General features: G+C 38.2%; 1 protein-coding gene across 1 annotated transcript in view; it reads left to right on the forward strand.

Moving 5' to 3' along the window:
- Positions 1-23,347, forward strand: part of lrp1bb (low density lipoprotein receptor-related protein 1Bb) — a gene marked incomplete in the record, with an annotated part of 410,583 nt that overhangs the window by 179,303 nt on the left and 207,933 nt on the right. Inside the window, 6 exon segments of the mRNA XM_024287246.2 lie at positions 306-468; positions 9,162-9,384; positions 14,439-14,631; positions 14,747-14,890; positions 17,284-17,520; positions 18,757-18,937. Of these exon segments, the coding sequence (XP_024143014.2) occupies positions 306-468; positions 9,162-9,384; positions 14,439-14,631; positions 14,747-14,890; positions 17,284-17,520; positions 18,757-18,937 (1,141 nt within the window).

The raw sequence follows: 23,347 nt of genomic DNA on the forward strand, positions 1-23,347 counted from the left end.
TTACTTAAACCTTAAATGACTTTCAATTTTTTACTCTCCAAAAAATATTTTTTTTTCAAAATAATACAAGTTAGAAATAAGGGCAAGATAACATCGGGCCATTAATAACAATAAAATGATCTGGAGGTCCGGATAGAATTACCCAGAGGGCCGGATCCGGCCCCTGGGTCTTGACTTTGGGACACCTTTTATGTCAACGGAAGTCACTGATTCTTAGAGGAGTGTGTATTTACAGCCATGAAGAGTCACATTATAATGGTTGGAAGGATGTATTTTTCTTTTCATTCTACATTTCTCCGTTGCAGAAGTGGAGCAGATGGCCATCGATTGGCTGACAGGAAACTATTACTTTGTTGACCGAGTCACCAACAAGATATTTGCCTGTGACCGCGCTGGAATAACGTGTGTCACCATCGTACAGTTGGATTTACTGAATCCCAAAGGATTAGCCTTAGATCCACTCATGGGGTAAGTCATTTGCAGACAACATACTTCACCTTCAAAGTTCGTCTCAATACTTTGTTGTATACCCTTCGTTGGCAATGACAGCAGTCTTCACAAGATTTTCACAAACTGTTGGTGGTATGTTGGTCCATTCCTCCATGCATATCTCGGAATTACAGATTTGGACAGCACTAGACAATGGCAAACACACTCTATAATGAGTAGTAAAGGAATTCTGACATAGCCTCAGTGTCTGAAAAACCCGCCACCCTTGAGATCTTGTTGTCCAACACTCCTCCCAAAAAAAGCTGCTGTGTTACAGTGAAGTGTGCCACCTATTCTTAACTATAATTCTGTGGATTCTCAAGCTTTGGTCTGTAATGGATGACATGGTGAGGTGTACTGAACTAAGAATGATTAAGCTGGAGGCCAAGGTTCACATGGTGCCACAGGTGTTCAACAGCGTTATGATCAACAACCACTTTCTGTGTATCTGCTTATACTGTACCTGTCTACAGGTGTTTTTGTCCCTTTTGGACAGCTCAGATAGCAAATGTATGTTATCCACACCAGTTTCACGAGTAATATTGAACAGAGCCTTTGAGCAGGATCTATAATCGGTCAGTCTGTATTTGCAATCAGCCTTTTGTACCACCTCTAATGGGGAGGAATGATACTAAATGTTTTTTTTTGTTTTTTTTTTTTGAGAAAGTGTCCACCATCCAGGTATGTATTTGCTGATTGATCATCACCAGAAATCTTGAGCAGAAGAACTCTGTGTTTTTTTTAGGCATAGTTCTGGCCTTGGAAGGTTACGGGAAGATCTGAAGAACAATGAAAGACAGACTCCATTCTATTTTATTCTATTAAAATGTGGACAAGCAGAAAATGTAACTCAGTTTCTTCCTGGAAAAAAAGTTTAGAGATTCTTGTAGCAGGAAGAGGTAGACAGATATTTGAGCTTGAACCAAATTCCTAATTATCTATGCGTCTTTCCTGAGTATCCAAGTCAACACATTGGATAATCAAGTGGTTCAAGCTCAGTTGATTCAATGAAATTTAGCTTTAAATTCTCCTGCTTATGTTTAGTATTGAGCCAAAGAAAATAATGAGCTGTTTGCGTTTTGGTCGGCTGCCTCCCGTGCTTTCATTCAAAGTAGGTGGATGGTTTAAAGCAGGCCTTCGGTGGCTTCAATGGTAAATATTTGGCTTGCTAAGGGGGTTCTGTTTAAGCTGGCTCCCTGTGAGTCTCTGCCTGATGCGAGTCGAACACGGTTTACCAGTGATTGTGCTGTAATCACAGCTGATCAGTCTTTAGATAAAGCTCCTGCAGAGCCGGGTTTGCAGGTTGCCGCAGAGATTGACTTTGTAAGACATCGGCGTTTGCCGAGGACTCCTCCTGACTCTAATTGGTGAGAAAACGGTTTCAGCTGTTTCTGAAGAAAGTGGGCCTGAGAGAGGCCTGTCAGCCTGAAGCAATGGAGTGAAAACAAAAGAAATGAGAGGGGTGTAAAATAGCAGCACAGCACACGGAACATTTTTATAGGCTGTGTCCTGGTTTGGCAATCCATTTTTATTCTTGTTTGACTTGCTCCATGTCTTCTAAGTATTGGACTCGACATTTTGATTTTTCCTTCTACTGAACGGCAAAAAAGGTGATGGGATTGTTTCTTTATTTGATTAAAATAAGCATCAATTGAGTGTTTTCTATCCATACCTGGATGCTTGTGATCCAGCACTTAGTTAAGATTCTCTGATCTGAACATTGTGCTGCTGAGGAGTCATTTTTTCTAGAAAAATCACTGAATCCTCCATGCAGACAGTCTCTTTGAATTAAATTAGTCATAAATCTCCAGGAAAACTCTTGGTTGACAGTAGCTGCTCACCCTGTGCAGCTCAGATCACATTTATCTTCAGAGATCCCAACAAAACAAATTTTGGCTTAAAATAGTGAACAGAACTGACTTTTAAGGCTGAATGGGATTGTTTTATTTTATTTTATTTAACAAAGAATGGCCAGTTACATACTGATCCAGAATGTTGCTCCATTTTCTTTCAACAATTTGGACCCTTCACAATGAGAAAACCACAGTTTGAGCCAATATTTAAAAATTTCTGTAAAGCTCCAGTTCTGTCCATCACAGATGTTTTTAAATTCCAATATGAAGCTGTCATTTGTGTTTTACTAAAACTTCAAACTACTGAAGTCACTTCAAAAACCAAGAGCCAAGATGTTTCATCAAAGCAACAAGAATGCGATTTCCACTGCCCTTTTGGTGGCCGTGATCCAGAGGTAGAGCGGTTGGCCTCTGATCGGAAGATCCCGTGTGTTGAAGTGTCCTTAGGCAAGACACTGAACCCCACTTTGGTGGCCTCTGGTGGTTATAGGTTGGCGCCTGTGTTTGCCAGCAAAGCTAACATCAATGTTTGAATGTGTGTGTTAGTGGGATTGACTCCAAAATGCATTTGGCCTTGTAGAACGGTAGTAAAGACAAAATTGAGGCTTCTAAATTTAGGGTTAAAATGAGGGCTGGTAGTGAGGTCTATAAAACTCTTTCTAAATTCTGAAAGTTATTGTTTTTTTATTTATTTTTTTGTTTCTTTACTTGGATTAGTATGCGTGTATATGCATACAATTTTTTTAAATTCAACAAATAAAATGTTTCTAAATGTGTCACCCTCAATGATTTTCATGACAGTCTGGGATATTTAAACTAGGGATCAACCGATACCGATATTGAAATCAGTATCGGTGCCAATATTGGTGTTGTGCCGATAATTTAATGAGTGTTGGTGCCGATATTGTTATTGGTATGAATGCCAATATTGATATCGGTATTGATATCAGTATTGATGCTGATATTGGTATTGTGCCGATATTGATATCGATATTGCTGTCAATATTGTTATCGTGCCGATTTGGATATCGGTATCGGTGTGGAAAGTGGTATCAGTATCGGAATCGGTGCCAATATTGATATCAGCATCGGTTCCTGTATTGGTATCCTGCCGATATTGTTATTGGTATTGTTGCAGATACTGATATCAGTATCGGTGCCAATATCGGCAATAATAATGATTAAAAAAGATAATAATAATATCAACTACAGGCTTCCCAAATGCTGTAAAACAGCATGAGTTTAGCATATGACAGCCCGTTGCCCATTTTATGTGTTGTTTTTCCAAAATGAATATTGCAAAGGAATATTGGGCTGAATATTACCTGTCGTCCACCCAGACTTAAAAAAAATATCAGTATCGTTTCGGCCTTGAAAAAAAAACATATCGGTTGATCCCAAATTCAAGCTTTTGAACCTTAAAAAGATATCCGTGCACTTATCCCTGGAAGGGTTCATTTTATTACTTGTTTTAACTCCATCCGTATGCATGACAAAACAACTTAAAGATAGTTTAGCTTTAGAGAAAGGTAAATTAAGAGTAATTCCCAAACTCATAAATGTTGCAAGCCTTGCATCATGTTTCCTTCCTCCCCAATCCTGGTCCTTATGATCTACCACCCCGCCTGTTTTATAGTTCTCTCATCACTGCTTTCTGCAAATTGCTGCCTCAGGTATCTCCTTATTCGGATTTACTGAACACACCTGCTCCAGGTAATGAGCTGCTAGACTTGGAGCTGGAAAAGTTTTGGTGGTGGATCTGGAGGAGCAGGATTGGTTTGAAAATTAGGGTTTTGTAGGTAAATAGGGGGCGACTCCCCTTGATTATAAGGTCATGACCGTAATTTTTAAGTTTAACTGTCAGAGAATCTTAGATGTTGTTAAATGCTAATGTTAGTTTTACAGCAGTCGGGCAAAAAATAAACAAATCAGGACCAACTTAATCCTGCGGATCAATTATTGGATTTCCTCGTGAAGGTGCAGCCTCACCGTTTAACCCCTTAATGCCTGTTGTCTCAAATATGCGACCAACCAAATTAGCTATAAAATTACCCACATGTAGCATTTACTTTAAAGCAAGAACAGAAGTGAATATCTTTTTTCATAGCCGGGAATAAATTCAGGCATTAAAGGGTTAAAGCTCGGTCAATCTCTCCATCATCATGATCAGAATTGATCAGTTTCTTCTGTCCTTCCTGCTGGAGATCTGATCTCATCAGACACATAAAACTTATCGATATCCAAAAACGTGCAGACTGTAGAGATTTCAAATATAACAAAACAATTTTACAACACATTTTTAGTTATTTTTAGTTTTTTATTCTGTAAGAAAACAGACTTTAACACTTTATTTCCATGAGTTACAGATGCTCCCTTAGCCTGTGAAATAATTTTCAAGAATGTCTCGTGTTTTTTAGGCACTAAGTGCTTTGGCTCCTCTGTGCATCACACGTTGTCAATCATGTTTTCCTTCTTTGAAGGTGCGAACACTCAGGAAAACGTGTCTTACATTTCCTCAGTGAACCACAAGGAGTGAAAATGCTGCTGTAATTACATGAGGGAAAAAACCTTAAGTTCTCTCTTTGTTCACTGTGCAGATATATTATTATATTTATTGTAATTAGGTTTTTAATTAGAAAAATGTTAAAATATATTAAAAGTGAAAAATAATGTATGTAAGCTCTCTAATAAATATAGTGACTTTGCCAAACACTTTTGATTCAGTAGTTTGAGGTTTTTCTTGTTTCATGTCCAGATGATTTGGCTGTAAAAGTGTCAGATTAATTCAGTGGATAAGACAACTTTAAGGAGAATATTTACCACGTAAAGATGTAGAAAAAACTGTCTTCTGAAGTTTATTTTGACATTCCAACTCAAGGAGGAATAACACAGAGCGTGAGAGAAGCTCGACAAAGCCTTTAGGTGAGCCGGAGGTTTTCCCGACTCTAAACTGGTGGCGATTAAAAGGAATTAAAGCGAGACACCCCGAGGACCTGAGAGAGCTGAAGATTTGAATGCGGGCGGAGTAGACGACGGGAAGGCTGCTTCACAGATCTGCAATGAAGCAAAACCATGTGAATGAAGAGGCAATATTTAAAAAACATACAGATAAAACGAACTAATAACTAGTAAGTGGATGAAATGCTTCATTTATGATGATTAAAGTTTGTGCAGAGAATTGTTGCTGTCATTCGATTCATTTTTTTGTGCAATAAATCCATTGTGACCTGTCGTTAATTCATCTACTAAATCAAATTTTAATCGCAATATTTTTTAAACCTAATAACTGCTGTTTAAAGCCTCATTTCAAGGTATTTTAATAAAGTTTGTGACATTGTGGTGCAGTAAAAGATGAAAATATTTGTTATAAAAGACTTCCAACCTTTCTTTGACACCACTGAGAAGTAATTTAAAAAAAATCTTGATTTGCTGTCCAAATCTGTCTGAAGCAACAACATGTAATAAAAAACCCACAAAAAACAAACAAAAATATGATTTTTATTCACATTAATGAATCTTTTATTAAAACCTTTGGTGTTTACGAGCCTAACTAGAGACTTAAGCCTCAAAGTGATTCAATAACAACACTTTTTCTTTAAATTTTAGACAGTTATTGTTTTGAAATCAACTCACCAGAAATGATGACATGTAATCAATCACACGTTGGTGAAAAGATTTCCCATTGATGACATCAGTAGACGCCTCGTGGCATTCAAGGCGCTTCACAACACGTGGACTAAGACTGACGTACAAACAAAAACGCAAAATGTTGCCTTGAAATGGAGAACATTTTCATCATCATTTAGATTTCACAAAGACAGATCTGTTGAGTTGTGAAAAGATGATGAAACATAGAAATGTCTTTTTTTATGCAGATGTGACTGTTTGGATTTCTCTCAGAAAATGTGCTGTAACAAGAGGATATCAGCAGAAAAACTTGTGCTACCGGAAAAGTAAAAAGCCTTTTACTTTTGTAATAGCTGCCCTGAGGTGAAATTCAATTTCCTGCAACTTCTAATAGTTTAAAACTCCTTTGAATAAGTAATGAACTTGGCTTCTTTTCATCAGAAATCATCCTACTTTACAGTCCATGTAGACCTCTTCAGAGTGATGGTCCTCGTGTGAATCTATGGACCTGAACCAGGGGAGGAGCTGGAATATTTTTTATGGGATGGCAAATCAGGACAGCAGAGTTAGGGCAATTACAAATGAAAGGATAAAAAATGGATTGTGTAACCACCTGCTGGTCCAGGAGGGGATTCTTCATGAGAGACACCTGTCCTCACTGTCCACAGGTGGAGCACTGCGCCACATTCATTTTTACAACAGATCTAAAGAAAAAAAAATGGGCAGAAATCACATTTTTCCCACCACAATATCTCTAAAATGCCAATAAATACTCTGAAAAAGAGCAGTTTCTAAAGAAAATACACTTGAGTGTTGATCAAAGTTATGCTGTAACTAAAATGTAAAAATCCAGTGGATTGCTGTGATCTTTAAATCACTGGAAAGGGTTTAACCCAAGAACGCTTTCACTATAAAAAGTTACACCATCACTTTTATTGGGTAATTTTTACCTGCTATCATATACCCACTAAAAATTATTTTTCATTAAAAAATGACAATCCATGATAAATTTGAGTTTTAAACTTAGTTAAATTAGTTATCTTTAAATTTTAACTGTGGTTTATGTAACAAAATGAAAAATAAAAACATTGGAAGAACATGCTTGAAAATTACTGAAAAATTTGAGAACAAAAAAATCCTTAAAAAAAAGATTCTGGAGACTTGGGCTTTGGTCCACCCATTCCTTGACATGTGAGGCTTTTTACCCAGAGACCTATGTAAAAATATAAAACTATAACATATGGAACATTCACCTGGGGATAGTGCTCTTGAGTTAAAGAGATCTTTCCAATGGTATAAAGATCATTCAGATAGCACAAAGAATAAGAAAGTTGTGGTATTTAAGCGATCACAAGTATGGTGTGTTTTTATTCCTGAATAAACAGCAAAACTGTAACATTTCTGTGACCAGAAACAAAGATTAGAGCGTTCAAAGTGTCTCAACATTCTCATTACTCGTCCAGTCCATGAAAGGGAGGTATCATTGCAAAGCTATTCAAAAGAACTACCAAGAATTCAACCACAAATTTAATATTAAATCAATAATATTTTCCAAATATCAAATAATACTCCCGTATGCTTGTAGACATCGGTTGAAGCCAATCAGCTTGGTAAATTCGGTCACGTGACCTCATGTTCCAGCATTAAGTTCTTGGACACAGAGGCTTGCACACGAAAAAACAGTACCTGCTAATTGTTATTTTCTCACAAAATTTGCTGGAGATGGAGATTACACCAATCTAGTTACGCTCATTCTAAGAAGGAGGGAACGCTGCAGCCTCTGACCCTTCCTACAAGAAACTAATGCTTGAAAAAAGTTCCTAGGTAACTATTGAAAGCAGTGGAAGCCCGTGTGTTTCAGAGCTGAAGTACAGAAGAAGTTTTCTGATTGGTTGAATCATCGTCAATGCGTTCAATCCATAAATGACAATGATTTAATCATCAGTGTTTTTCGTGAAAAGCTGCCGCAAAACTGGAAGTAAGGACAGAAGCACTGACTGTGTGAGCGTAAGGCAGACTTTCATGAACCTAGCAACAAGTGAGGGCTTAAATCTGATTGGTTAGAAACTTTCGTGTGAAGATTCAGTCTGACAGCAGCACAGCGTAGGGCTGTGAGAGAAGCTGACAAAACACTTGAAATGATCTAAAATATAATTTAGACAAATGTATATCAATGAAAAACATTTCTTTGTGATTTAGATACTTGTTTTTTTTCAGATGATTTTAGGTCTTCACTGAAGGCTTTGTAGGCTCTGGTGGTATATCACCGATTAAAACAGGGACTCTATTGACATCAAGGGGGCTTGCAGACATAGACTTGGGGTTGTAAGTGGGGGCAAGTCTTTTTGCTGGGGTGGCAGCTGCTCCCACTTGTTACTAGAGCTGGGTTGATAAAATCGATTAATTAATTTGAATTGATTTAAGCTTAATAGATCAGTAATCGATTCATAAAACAATAATTGATTTAGCACATAAAGCTAAAGTGTGCTAGCTTGATGCTAACGTTTAATGGAATTTCCCATAGGACGACTAATGCTAACCTAGAATGGTGACTAAAAGAACATTTTATGTAAATTTTCCAAACTTTTTTAAGGAAATATTTTTTAAAGTAACTGTGGCCTAAAACATTGTTTTTTTTCCTCAGAAAATGTATTTTGGAGCCTCTTCTTCTTCTAAAATAAGGTGTAATGCTATAACGTGATTGCCACCTAGTGGCCAAATAGAAAAATCCTCCAGGAGAATCAGAACAATGTTTACAATGAACATTTTTGTTAGAAATTCTCCTTTAGAGAATCCATGTAACATTGTATGGTAATAACAATCCCATTATTGCACTGATATATTTTACAGTATGTGAACTGTATCAAGTTAATATAAATATCTTGAAGACGTATAGTAGATTATTAATATATTTCTAAACAAAAGTGTAAACTCAAAATTGAATTGAATTGAAGAATCGTGAGAATAAAAAAAATCGGAATTGAATTGATTCAGGCTCTTGAGAATCAAATTGAATCGTTTCTGGAAGTTATAATCGATTTCCAGCCTTACTTGCAACCCTGTAGCTCCGCCCCTGACCTGATCATTCAATAATTCTTCACTAGGTCTTACTCCAGGAGTTTAAACATGCACGCACAACAATTACTTGAAACGCTCGACTTGATGGCGCTCCATCGTTCTCCCTCTCTGCAGAATGATGTTCTTCACTGATTACGGGAACGCTGCCAAGATCGAGCGCTGCAACCTGGACGGCACCAACCGCACCCGGCTGGTGGATTATAAGATCGAACAGCCCACAGCTGTGGCCCTGGATGTAGTCAAGAAGCTGGTGTACTGGGCAGATGCCTACCTGGATTACATCGACGTGGTGGATTACCGAGGAAAGAACCGGCACACCATCGTCCACGGGAGCCAAGTAAGTTCCACATTTTCCTCTGATATAAGACTCGGATAGTGACACCTTCCTGTTGACTGCCTCCTTGGTTATTTCTCACAATAAGTGCTGCTGAGCAGGTGTTACATTAAAGGTCTGCAGTCCTAATCAATTCTTTACCCTGAAAGAAAAGGTCTTTGGAGGCTTGATTTAATAAAAGAGGCTGAGTGACACGTCTTGAGCGTATGAATGGTTCCTCTTCTGAAGTAAACCTTTAAGGCCTTTAATCACCAATTATATGTATTCAGTGAAAGAGCCTTTCAGGCAGCTTGAATCAGCCAGTCGTCATTATGAGGACAGAAGAACAAATATATATAACTGCCTATTATGTATTCAGGTGTTCTTTGCATATTTACTTGTTCATTTATTTGTGCCCTCATTAGACGGCCTCTTCTTATTGCATCTACATCACAAATGCTTCTGTCACAAAGCCTGTTCCCTCTAAGTAGAGGATGGTTTGAAAATCATTTTGAAAATAAAGTGTAAAACTTTAGTGTTTATCAGATAGAAACCTTTGTCTTCCAAACCAAAGTGAAAGCTCTTTTTGTATGTTTTGTAGACCTAAGGGAAACCTTCACATATAGGTTGTTTCTGTCATTTTTTCTTGTGTGAAACTAATTCCATTCCATTTAACAAGATCCTGCAGGACTATAGTGGTTATTAGATCACTTTAGAGTCTTTTGGAGACCATATGGGGTCAAATCAGGATCAGATTAAAGTGAACGAAAAACAAGATTGTCAATTAAAATTAAAAAAAAGAACAAACATTTGAAAGCAGTTTTAAACTCGAAAATACATATAGAAACCCGACGGAATTGTTGAAAATTTGAAAAAAAAAATTAAATTGAACATTTGAAAAAAAATATTGAAGACTTGAAATTTGGAAAAAATGAAAATTTGAAACTTAAATAAAAAAAAACTAAAACTGTTTTCAATTTCAACTTTCCTTTTTTTGTTTCTCATTTTTCACTTTCAGCTCTCAGTTTTAGAGAACAATTCAGAGATTTCAAGTTTTCGCTGCTGAGCTGATCCTAATTTTACATGGGGGCGGGGCTTTGAGCTCATTGGCTAACAGGACATGTTTCCCATGATTCCCAAAGAGGCAACTGTGATGTGACGTCTTTTCTGCTCCAGATCAGAATTATCACTACTGTACAGTTTACTCTCGCTAATATCACGGTGCAGCTTTCGCGCTCTCGCCGTTTGGTGGATTTTTTTCAGCTCAACTTTGCTGTTGATCTTGTCAATCAATCTCATCTGTGCTGTTTTTCACCCAGACGTGCAGTTTGTCAGCGTCACATAAGTCTTCATCGTGATTAGATCCTTGTTTTCATCGACTTATTTTTCTATGAAAATTTGAACAGTGAGAATAAAAAAAGAAACTGTGTAGTGAGGAGTCCTCTCTGTTACCCCATGGGAAACATGTTCCAGTAGCCAATGAGCTCAAAGCCCCGCCCCCATGTGTAATTAGGATCAGCTCAGCAAAGAAAACTGGAAAATCTGAATTAAAACTGAAAACTGAAAGTGAAGATTCAGGGAAAAAAAAGTTGAAAATTCAAAACAGCAGCTGTTACTAATTAATACATTATTTTTCAATTGGTAATTTTAAATAAATATTTTTTAACTCAAGTTTTCAGTATTTTTTTTACAATATATTGTGAAGTTTTATTCCCAATTTTCCTTTTTTTTCCAAATTTTTGATTTTTTTTTTTCAAGTTTACAATGTCTAGCTTTCATTTTTTCATTTTTTTTTCAGTTACAATTCTGTTTTTCAAATTTTCAGTCTGGTTTATCGTTCACTTTAAGCTGATTGGACCCATAAAACCTTCCACAAACAGAAAATAAGAATACATACACCTAAAAACTCAGCATCCTTCATCTAAAGGACCCGCTTTGGTTTCATTACATGCTGCATTTCGCCCATGAAGACCATCTGGCTGGATTTGTGTGAAAAGTAGATGGGTGCACTTTTTGGTTTCTTATAGCCCTGCTGGATGTCTTTGATATCGAGAGGAAGTGAGCATGATTAGCCTTTCATCTGCTGCATCTAGTTTCCTCGGTCCACCACTGCGTCTCCAGCGTACGGCCTGTTTTCTTTGTGCCACGTCCAAAGAGTTTGACTGGGAATGTAAAGGCCTGACTGCTTCAAAATCTTTGTCTGCAAGAGATCTGTCGGATCCCGAAGAAAACATGTCTTCAAACTTTTCACTCTATTCTTTTCCTGTTTCTGTTACACGCTAGCTGCGTTTCCTTCACTTATACGCGCAAAAATTTTGCAAAATTCTAGAAAAAGAAATTCTAGAGATTTCCGTTAAATCATAAGATGGACACTGCGCTTGCATGAACTCTGACAGTAGATTTAATCTCTTTGCTGTACGTACTGGAGAAAAACTTCAATGACAGAATTGAAAATATCGATACCAATCGGCTAATGTTGACATTAGCCGATTGGTATCGATACTTGTGATACTCAGATCCATACGCCCACCCCTACAGCACATACATTCACATTTCTGCAATCTATCAAAGGAGATGTCAACGTTTTATTCAGTTAATGGAGCGGCGAGCTTCTTACACGTGTGAGCAGCTACGGATGAAGTGATTTTTGGGAGATTCTGGTCGGCACGCTCTTCGAACTAGCATAACAATTTGACCAATTACACAATTTCAATGGATTCTGGATTGGAGAACACCTGCTTTGTGCCAATATACATACTTTACATTATTAAATATTGAATGTTGATGAATTAGATCTAAAGAAAGACTGGAAACAAGCTCCAACTTGATCTTCTGATGCTCTTTCAACATGTCATGAACATTACCTATTTCACCAAAAACATCAGCAATTGTTGCACCTTTTTTTTTTTTTTTAGGTGTAAGATTTTCTTTTGTGTTTGACTTTATGTATCAAAATAATGACCTTTTTGTTGTTTTTTCGTATTAGAAGCATGTAAACAAGACAAAAAGTGAAAAAATGTATATATTATTTATTGTGGCAGTCGCTCTAGATTAAAATAAAACATGATAAGTGGCTTTATTTAAACCTTTTAAATTCCAGCTTCAAGTTTTAAACCTTAAACAATGAGTATCTCAGCAGGATGTGCAACAAAATCAATGTGATTCTCTTCCTGCTGAGTTAATTGTGTCATTACATCGAGATATGTTTATTATCAAGAGTTCAAAATCAAAGCTGAAACTAAAACGGCTTTTTGTCAATCAAAACCTTCTGTATCCTGGTCTCAACCTACACTGAAGCAGTACATTGTTCAATATATAAAAATGTGTATTTTATTTTACAAAACCTAAGAATAATCATGTTTAAGTTTTTTAAGTAAAGTTATATATAAAGAATAGTAATATAGCTTTGAAGAACGAGATAAGAATGGTTGTTTGTGTTTCTTTGTTTTAAAATGTACTCTGAGAGATCTTTACTGGAGGAACTCTTGCATTAAAACATGTTTTTTTCTTTATTTACGGAGACCATTTTAACACATGATATGTACCAATACACATGATCAACACAAGTTAGACCTAAAAAGCGTTCTGTGATGCGATGATACCCTTACAGACGAGGACTTTTAGAGTCTATGTCCTCCTCTCTCTCTGTACCCTAAAGAATTGATCTCCTCTTGGATCTCACAGGTCATTCAAAGGTCAATATGTGCTCTGCATGTGAGTCCTGCAGTGCTTTCTGTGATAGTCCAGGTCATTGTGATGCTACCATCTGGTCCCTCAAAGCTTCTGGGGCTCAGACATGAAACAAAACAAACTTGTAAAGGGATGTGATCGCATTTTCATAATTAGATCATCACTTTTAGGCAGTGAAAGTCAAATTCTGAGGCTAAATTCTTTGGTAAAAGTTGGTTCAGTGGTCTGTTTTTAAAAAAAATAATTTATTCTGATGCATATGTGCTGGCGTCTGCTGTTACTGTGTGGACCAGTGAGCTTGGGTGTGATTTCAGTGAACATGGCTCACTCATTCATGTCGCTGTATGTGGGATCCAGCTTGCTAAAAGCAGCAGAGGGGCTTCTGTCCCGGAGCGAGTGGTCATTCTGTGGCGTTTGGTGCTTTGACCTTGTACGGGTTACACAATTCTTCTCATACTTTAGCAGCATTCCTGCAGCCACAGTGGTCAACAGCACATGAGTCAAAGTCGAGGCCCGGGGGCCGGATCCGGCCCTCCAGATCATTTTATTTCATTGTTATTAATGACCCGATGTTATCTGCGCTCACTTCTAACTTGCATAATTTTGACAAAATATATTTTTATGGAGAGTAAAATATTGAAAGTAATTTAATGTTTATGTTGATTTATTCTGGAATAATATTCCTGCCTTTTTATTATTGATAATTATGTTAAAAAGTTACAGTTTTAAAGTTTTAAAAATTGGCATTATGATAGCTTTTTGGACTATTTTAGCATTAAATAAGATTTTTTTAAGGCTTTTTTCAGAGTTTAGCTAATATCTCACCTACATGCTAGCTTTTTGGCTAATTTAGGATTTTTTTCTGTTTTTTAAGCTTTTCTGGAGTTTAGCTAATATTTTAGATACAAGCTAGCTGTTTTGACTAACCTAAGCTTTTTTATTTTTATGTTTTTTATTTTTATTGGCTGGTTTGGTATTTGGCAAATACTTTAGCTGTGTATCAGCTTCAGTTTTTTCCGCAGTCAGCTTCAGTGATTTTAGGTATCAATTTCAGCATCGTCAACTGCCAAATTCAGCTTACAGTATTCACACTAGTGTTATCGCATATAATACTATATTATGTTAAAAAGTTACAGTTTTAAAGTTTTAAAAATTTGCTTTTAGAGAGTTCAATAAAAGTTTATGCAGTCCGGCCCGCGACATAAGGCATGTTTTGGATTTTGGCCCCTTGTCGATTGAGTTCGACACCCCTGGTCTAAACTTCGGTTCCAACACACACTGACATAGACCGGACTTAATTATTCAAGTCCCTACTTTGTCTTTGACCTTCTGTTCCACTTGTTTCATTCTGAGCACAAAAGGCACCTTGAATTTTGTCTGCGTTTCAGGCGTCGTACATATATGCATTAGCTGTGTTCGAGGATTTCCTCTATGCCATCCACTCTGACCCAACGAGAGCGAGTTCCTCCGTGGAGCTGCTGCAGGTGCACAGGTTCAACATCTCCGCTGACAGCAGGAAACTAGCCAACCTGGGGAATTCCAGAGCACTTCGTGTTTACCACAAACTCACTCAGCCAAAAGGTAAAAGGACATTTTTCATTCCGTACGCATGGGGAAAACATGTGTCACACTCTGCTGCCTTTGAAAATTCAGAAAAAAGGATATAACAATATTTTGTTTGTGTTTTTGTCAACAGCCAAGAGCCATGCATGTGAGATGGATCCATACGGAAAGCCTGGAGGATGCGCCCACATCTGCCTTCTGAGTGGCAGCTACAAATCCAGAACTTGCCGCTGTCGGACCGGCTACAGCCTCGGCTCAGATGGAAAATCCTGCAAAAGTTAGTACGGATGCAGTACAAATGCACTTCAGCAGAACACATTTATTTCAGTTTTATCCTGTTTTACATGTCAGTGCTTTCTGGTTTCACATTCGAATGTAAAATCAAGCAGGACTCAGCATTGTAAACCACAGCTGAAACTGGAAAAAGCTCTAAATCAGTTTCACGGGGACAGCACAAATTTTTAAATTTGTAAAATATGGCAAATGCCAGCAGACAGTACATTTAAAGCCCAATTTATTGCCAAAAAAGTTGATTTACTGTTTGGTTTCAGTTCCAGACTTTTTTTAAAGGAGGCAAGGAAACTGAATTTCTTTAGTTTTGGCTGAGTGGATGAGATGTTGAGGTCCTGGCCTTTTACTGGGTTGGATTTCTCCTTCACTACATCCGTTTGCTTCTTTCTGCTTTTAATCATTATTTTCTGCTATCGACAAATAAACTCCAGGTTAAAAACATCAATAAATCTTTGTATCAACTCCACTTTGATTAGAAACCACATTCAAACCACCAAAATCAAAACCCCAGTGGCACTCCTTTGCAGTATAGCCGCCGGCCTTTAAGCGTTTTGACTTGTACTGAAGAATTTTCTCTAATTTTCAAGTCGACTTTTGATCCGTGTGACGTGTTTACCATAAATTGTTACCTCCAGTCGCTGCAGCAGGAGCTTCAAAAACAGATGTTGACATAAAAAGCCTCAAACATTTACAATCCTAACAGGTGCTCAGCTGTTAATGCGACTCGACGGCGGAGCTTCAGTGACACTAATGCAGAAAAAAAAACCTGGAGTCATGTCACCTTCTCCTCATTATTCGCCGCAGCCGGCAGCTCGTCTGCTGACCTCATTTTTTTGGGACACGTCGGTTCTGACGTTCATTAAAATTCCCTCAGTTTGTTTGACATTCATGTCTGCCGTGCGCGATGACAGGCTCGTGGTCGCGATCAGATCTCGTGATGACAGGCTCGTGGTCGCGATCAGATCCCGTGATGACAGGCTCGTGGTCGCGATCAGATCCCGTGATGACACGCTCGTGGTCGCGATCAGATCCCGTGATGTCACGTTTGTGTTATTATTTATAGATCTTTCTTGTCTTTGTAAATGTGCGTTTTTAAAGGAAGAGGGGGGATCAGAACTGCAGCAAATTAACTGGAATTTTGCAGCTTCTGGGTTTGTGGATTAACTTTGATGTGATGGGAAATCTCGCCTTGGCGTTCTGCCATCAAACTGAAAAAAAAAGCTGAATCAGGCTTCTTTCATTTCTTGGGAGAGTTTCTGAAGCAGATGGAGAACTGCTCCGCTGACCTTTTCCAGCGCCCTTTGAGAGATGTTCACTGAACATTCTTAACGTTTCTGACAAGAGAAGAAAAAAAAAGGTTCTGCATCGGCGCTCATTTAAATACGGAGGCTCTCGTGTGTCATAAGGAGGCCGGATGGTGACGCGGATGCAGACCTGTAGATTGACTGCGATAAAAACAATCCCGGTGAATACAGCTCAACGTGAAAGTGACATTCTGCTATCGAGCTGTCGCTTCCTGATTGATTATTACCATAATGAGGTTTTAAGTTTGTCTGCCTTTGTTGGCGGCTCTGATCAATCGCTGGACATTGTGCTGCTGACAATAAAAGCCAAAGATCAAATTGATGACACAATTTGAAGGCCCACCACATTTCGATCAGGGTAATGGAGCTTCGGGAACCTTTGCATGACACATTTGATTTATTCCCCCCTCAAAGATGTTCTGATGACACCAGCTATCTCTGTCTCGTACGGGCTTTCAATCTCCTTAAGCATAATGAGATTTGGTGTTAAATGATGGTGTTTTTTCATGGAGCAGTCACCGTGGGGTTTGATATCTGGGTCTTAACTCTCTCCTGGGTAGTTTGTCTCTCCCTCACACATGATAAATTGAAGCGAGGCTTGTGTGGTCCTCACCCTCAGCATCTGTGTCTCTTGGGTAGTGGGTGAGAGCGAAAAGAGCTGTGTTTCTCTCAGAGGAAGTCCTCCTTCTTTCCTCCTTTAGCCTCCTCGGAGGATCCCAAAGGGTTTGAGAACATACCTTCCCCCCGGGCCGCCGAGGAGCTGCCTCAGCTCTCTAGACCTTCGTGTTTGTCTTTCTTACTATTATTTGAAATCAGAAACAGGCATAGTGAGTGTTGTGATCGTCTGGAAGCTCAAATTATTTAGCGTCTTAATTTTGTACAGAAAAGTTATGATCTAGGATCTAGTGTTACCGTGGTTACTAGCTCCATTAGGATGAATGGATGGCCCAGGCCCACAAGGCGCAGAATAACAATGAGGTTGCTAAGAGGGTTTAATGTAGGATCAGAACTGATAAATGATCCCAATTAATTGACAATGAAAGTAAAGAAGGTTCTTGGTTTTCTGTCTTTTCAGAGCCCAAAAGTGATTTCTTCCTGTTCTACGGTAAAGGCCGTCCCGGGGTCATCAGAGGCCTGGATATGAACATCAAGTCCAGCGATGAGCACATGGAGCCCATCGAAGACCTGGTGAACCCTCGAGCCATCGACTACCACGTAGAAACTGGATACGTCTACTTCGCCGACACCACCAGCTTCCTGATCGGACGGCAAAAAATAGATGGAAGTGGCCGAGAGACCATTCTCAAAGACGGTAGGTGAAAGGAATTATGATCATGTTTATTCAGCACAGCAGCTCGGTTGGTTAAGGGCAGGACTGGCACATAAGAAATCAGGGTTTGATTCCCAGGGGGCGCTATGAGCTATTTACTTCATCCAGGGTGGGTCCTCACGCTAACTATGGAGCTACAGCTATGGGGTCAAATCAGGATCAGCTTAAAGTGAACGAAAAAACAGATTGAAAACTTGAAAAAAAGATATTGTAACTGAAAAAAAAGAAAGTTTGAAAACTGAAAAAAAATTGAAAATTTGAAGAAAGAAAAATTACATTTGAAAATTAAATTGGACATTTGGAAAAACTGAAAACTTGAAATAAATCTAGAAAATAAAAATAAAAATTGTGAAAAGTTGAAATTAAAAAAACTATAAATGAAAGAAATACTGATTGAAAATTAATTACCCATTACTAACAGCTGCTGTTTTAAATTTTCCAAAAAAATGTTTTGAATCTTCACTTTCAGTCCTCAGTTTTCAGTTTCAATTCTCTTAACGAGTTTTCACTGCTGAGCTGAGCCTAATTTTACACGGGGGCGGGGCTTTTCAGAACTGAAACTGAAAACTGAGGACTGGAAGTGAAGATTAAAAAAAAAGAAAATTCAAAACAGCAGCTGTTACTTTGGATAATTTGTTTTCAATCAGTATTTTTTTTAATTTATTGTTTGTTTTTTTTTAATTTCAAGTTTTCACACTTATTTTTTCAAACTTACAGTTTTCTTTTTTTTCAAATTTTCATTTTTTTCTCAAATTGTCAATCTTTTTTCAGGTTTTAAATTTTTAGTTTGTTTTCAGTTACAATATCAATTTCTCAAGTTTTCAATCTGTTTTTTCGTTCACTTTGTTTTTTTTTTGTTTATGTGCAAAAGACAAAAAAAAAATAATTTAATACAACTGAAAATATAGCATTGAGAAGATAAAAAATATAAATAAAACTAAATTAAATGACCTCCAAAACTTTTAACCCTTTTAAAATCTAAAAAACAATAATTGTGTGGGTTTTTTTCCTTTTTTTCTTTTTTTTCCGAGCTTTCGCTGATCGTTTGCCTTTTTTATTTTAGCCAAGCGTACTTTAGTTGGCTCAAAAAACCCTAATAAGTGTCTCTCACCGTGTAGCATTCCCTCCTGAGGTCGTCTTTGGAGTTTCAGGAGAGAACTGTTGCCCGGTGTTTGGATTCAGTTTTAATTTGATTCTGCACAGCTGTTTCTTTCGCAGAACTGGACAATGTTGAAGGAATCTCAGTGGACTGGATCGGAAATAACTTGTATTGGACCAACGATGGGTACAGGAAGACGATCAGTGTCGCCCGGCTGGAAAACGCCTCTCAGACCAGGAAGACTCTGCTGGAAGGGAACATGTCGCACCCCCGGGCCATCGTGGTGGATCCTCTGAACAGGTAGGAGGAGCAAGCACAAGCGGAACGCCAGGCGGTTGATTGTCAAAGGTTCCTTAAATATGACATGTTTGTGCTTTACAGAAAAACGAAACAGTAACAACCAGACAGTAAACATTGGTGAAAATTGCTAAAAACAAATGCTAATGACTCTGTTTAGCAGAGTGTAGTAATAATACAGTAAAGTTACACACAGTAAAACAATGGATAGGCTGTATTGATTCGTTGGCTCAATACTTTGATACCTGACGGTCAACGGTTTGGAGATAAAACCTTTTCAAACATCATGATACCACCGTGTTCATACACAACAGAGTGTTTGTTTCCTTTCCTGAGAGATTTAGTCAATAAATGTATGTGCTGAAGCTCTCCCGGGCGTACTTTAGATAGTCTTTAGCGCCCCTAATGATCGCAGCCAATCAGATATCAGAGCTAACGGCTCACTGCACACCTCCAGTCAAGAGGGAGTTCAGTCCGTGGCGCCAAATGCAGAATGGATGACAAAATAGAAGCATTTTTGGGTTCATTTTTCACCACAGAAAAAAGTTTTTTCATGTGCAGACAAGTAATGCAACAATGTTTAAGGATCTGAAAACAATCAGTGGCCTGAAAGTCCCAGAAACCCCTTAAATATGCAGAAATGTGTAAAGGAAAATAAGTGGTGACATTATCTTGACAGTTAGTGATTGGAAATGTAATGAACTAGTATTAGACTCCCCTGTGGTGCAGTGGTTTGCCACACAGTTAGAAGGTTCTGGTTTGAATCCCAGCTGGGACCTCTCTGTCTGGAGTCTGCGTGTTCTCCTTTAGGTTTGGGTTTTCTCCGGGTTCTTCCTACAGTCTAAAAATTAGGGGTGTGTTTTGGCAAGAGTCTGGCCATACCATCACGGTGTCATAATATATGTATCCTGTTATATCCCAATGCAGTACCAGAGACAATATTTCACAGAATTTTTTTATTTATTTATAACAAAGTAAAATATTTTATGTGAATATTCATAGTAAATAGTGAATAGTAATATGTTATAATAGGATAATTTGTCATCTGGGTCAGGTGTGTATTTTATGATGAAGGCGGAACATTGCGCTCCTGATTTTGAGATTACAGAATGAAGATTGTTCTGAATTAAAAACTCTTTAAGCTAAGAAATACTCCAAGGTTCTTTAATAAATGTTTTACAAAGCATGATAAGAGGTGTTTTTGATGAGTATGGATTGATAACAGCATTGATTAATACATATCGATGGGTAATCCTTTGGTGGACTTCTTCCATATTCGTTTTTTTGGCGTATTTGCAGATTCCTCCACTTCTCAACCCCCGTGAAAAGCGAGGGGTTACTGTATCGCGATGATATTTTCTTACACCCCCACTAAAAACAACCTTCATAGGTTTGTTGGTGTCTCTAAATTGCCCTCGGTGTACATGTGAATGTATGGTCATACAACAGATTGGTTCGCCCAACAGTAGCTGGGTAGGCTCCAGCAGCCGTGACCCTTAAAGTGGTTTAATGGGTTCAATGGATATAATTTCATTAAAGTGAACTTAATGTGCCACTGGGTTCTGTGCAGAACATCTGCATCAAAGAAAACCAACTAAACACTTATAGACCAAACCACTCCAACGGCTCATTTTGGAGGTGCTCGTACGTCGTGTCCTCTGACTCTCCACATGAGTTCCTGCACGGTGGTCTGTGCCAACAGGGGTGGGAATTAACATATAGAACTGATGCTGCCAAACTGCAATTCAATGAGTGTCTTAAGGTTCTTAAGTATTAACACTTTAAGGCTTTAATCGTATTAGCACTCACCAAATCCACGGCAGTCAGAGATTAGTTTTCAAACCTCAAAGGATCGTTTTAAAAACGGCTATACGCAGCATTTTCAAGGCTTCAAAAGCACACCCCAAAACTTACTCATTCAGAGTTCCAGTTGTAAAAACATTTAAGAATACTTATGAGTTGTAAATTGTGGTCATTATTGGTCTTTTGTTAGTGTTTTGACTCACAATAACACACTCACTGGGCTGGATTTGAATGTCATTTACAGACAGAGGACAAAGTCTTTTAAACGACCGCAACCTTGAAAAGAAACAAACCCAATCGTGTGAAAAAGTTATTTTTACTCATTTTTTGTTGGTTTCGTGGTAAAGTGTACTGCAGCCCACCACCAGCAGCCCCCCATGCTCTGTGTCAACTCATCAGCTCATCTGTTGCCAAGCTACAAACACAGCAAGCCAACGGACTCATCTTTGATGGTTTCAACTCCGCTTTTCTCTTTGCTGCGCTCCAAACTGTGCAGCTTGCCAAAACAGAAAAATAAAAAAAGTTAGACTTGATGTGTGCAAAAGTTGGAGACCACGTCTGTCTGTCTTTCACACGTGATTATAATGTGAGACTTCTCACCTCCACCCAAACAGCCCAGGTTCTTAAAAAGGAAGCTGTGGGCAGAAGTGGAGGCTGGAGGTTTGTCACAGAAGGATGGAGGGAGGCTGCGAGGGGCTTTGAAGCAACACTACAATCCACTGACAGCAGGAATGACATCAATGCCAGCTCTGACAGACTGCATTAGCTTCTATCCTCACCTGGTCAGGGAGGTGATTTCCCATTAGTGAGCTCACACACACAAGTGACCCAAAGTAGCTGCTGAACAAAAGAAGAAGCCTCAAAGGAGTAAAACCGGGAATTTTTAAGGAATGTGGGAAAAAAGGAATTACAAAGGAACCAAAAGAGAGCAAGTCTGCAGCAAAAAGATAGAGAGAAAACTTCATCAGGAGAACATGAAACATGTCGGAGATACTAATGTCAGACTTCAAGGTGAAGGATTGATTCTTTCTGTGGAAAAACAATTTATAGAAACGGTTCATTGGCACAATGTAGAAACAATTGGGTGATGACTTAAAGGATCTATGTCATGCGAAATCAACATGTTTACCATGAAATACCATGAAAAACCAACTTTCTGAGCTTTCAAGTGTATTATAATGCTTGATCCTCACTATAAAGAACCCCAAAGCAGTATTTTGATCATTTCATGCATTTCTGAGTAACCCTCTAAAAACCTGTGCACTCAACAGCAGCCCCTCCCATACCCACAAAAACGAGCAGGTCCTCACGATCTCACACACAATGTGAGACGGCCTCTTTCAAGAAGAGTCTGCTCTGACAGCTCCGCCTCCATTCCAATACCAACACCCAATTTCTCCACGGAACCAGTGGTGATCAGCAAAAAACTTTCATTTTCGATGCAGAATACTGTATATGTTCCAGTTGTGTCCGGTCTTCAACAAATTCCAGCTCAAAATGTTGGATACTGTTTATTTTCGTCGGAAAAACGAAGAAAGAAAGACTCTAGGATGACATCATGAAATGGGCGGCACCCACATGCAGCGGTAGGCGGAGCCTCAGAAATCTAGTTGTTTTACTTCAGGGTAGGAACAAACTCACAAAAATAACTAATATTTCCTAATTTATTTGTTTTTAAGTGTTCCAAAGATAATATATGATCATAAATATGGATATAGTTCACTCTGAAAGACTTAAGAAAATCATGGTACGGTCCCTTCAAGGTAATCATATTGTTAGTTCCTCACAAAAACAACCCCAAAGCTGTATTTTGATCTATTCATTCATTTTTGAATATTCTATGAGCACCAGCATCTCCCAACCCACAAAAACAAGCGGGTCCTCACATTGTGACATCACAAAGTGAGGAACAGCCCCTTCCAGGAGGAATCTGCGCTGCCAGCTTCTAACGGCAAAAACAATTTTCATATGTACAAACATTTTTGCAACAAATCGGATGTTGTTTGTTTTTGTGAGCGAAACGCAGACACACTGTTGAAGTCGGCTCTTGGATGACGCCATGAAATGGGCGACGCCCTGCGAAATTAACTCGTTTTTTTTTTTTTAAAGGTTCTTTAGTGAGCCAAATTTAATATAAATGAATAAAGTTTTGAAAAGCTTGAGAAAAGCATGGAATGGGTCCTTTAAGAGGAATGTTCACTATAAAATCAAAAAATAAACATGTGGCTTTTTTTTAAATTAAATAATCACTAAATTCTTGATATTGGATAAAAAATCATAAAAAATATTGATTAAAAAGTAAACCAGATCAAATATATGTTTTCTCCTAAAATAAACTGTCAAAATAATGGATTTACTAATGTATTCATTTATTATTAAAAATAATAATATAATTTTTTACAATTTTGATATAATTTCACATGACAATCGCGGCGCGTTACTTCAAAGTTTGATGATCTTGCTGGAGCTGGGCGCTTCGCACCCGAAAGTTGCTTGTGTTGCGCGCCCCAAGTTGCATCAAGATACATGAGAAAATCCGGTTTCTTTTCAAAATATAACCAGTTTTTCACAATAAAATGCCACGATTGACAAATGTGATCATGTTTTTGT

Source organism: Oryzias melastigma, linkage group LG21, assembly GCF_002922805.2.
Source record: "Oryzias melastigma strain HK-1 linkage group LG21, ASM292280v2, whole genome shotgun sequence".
In the NCBI taxonomy this organism is placed as follows: domain Eukaryota; kingdom Metazoa; phylum Chordata; class Actinopteri; order Beloniformes; family Adrianichthyidae; genus Oryzias; species Oryzias melastigma.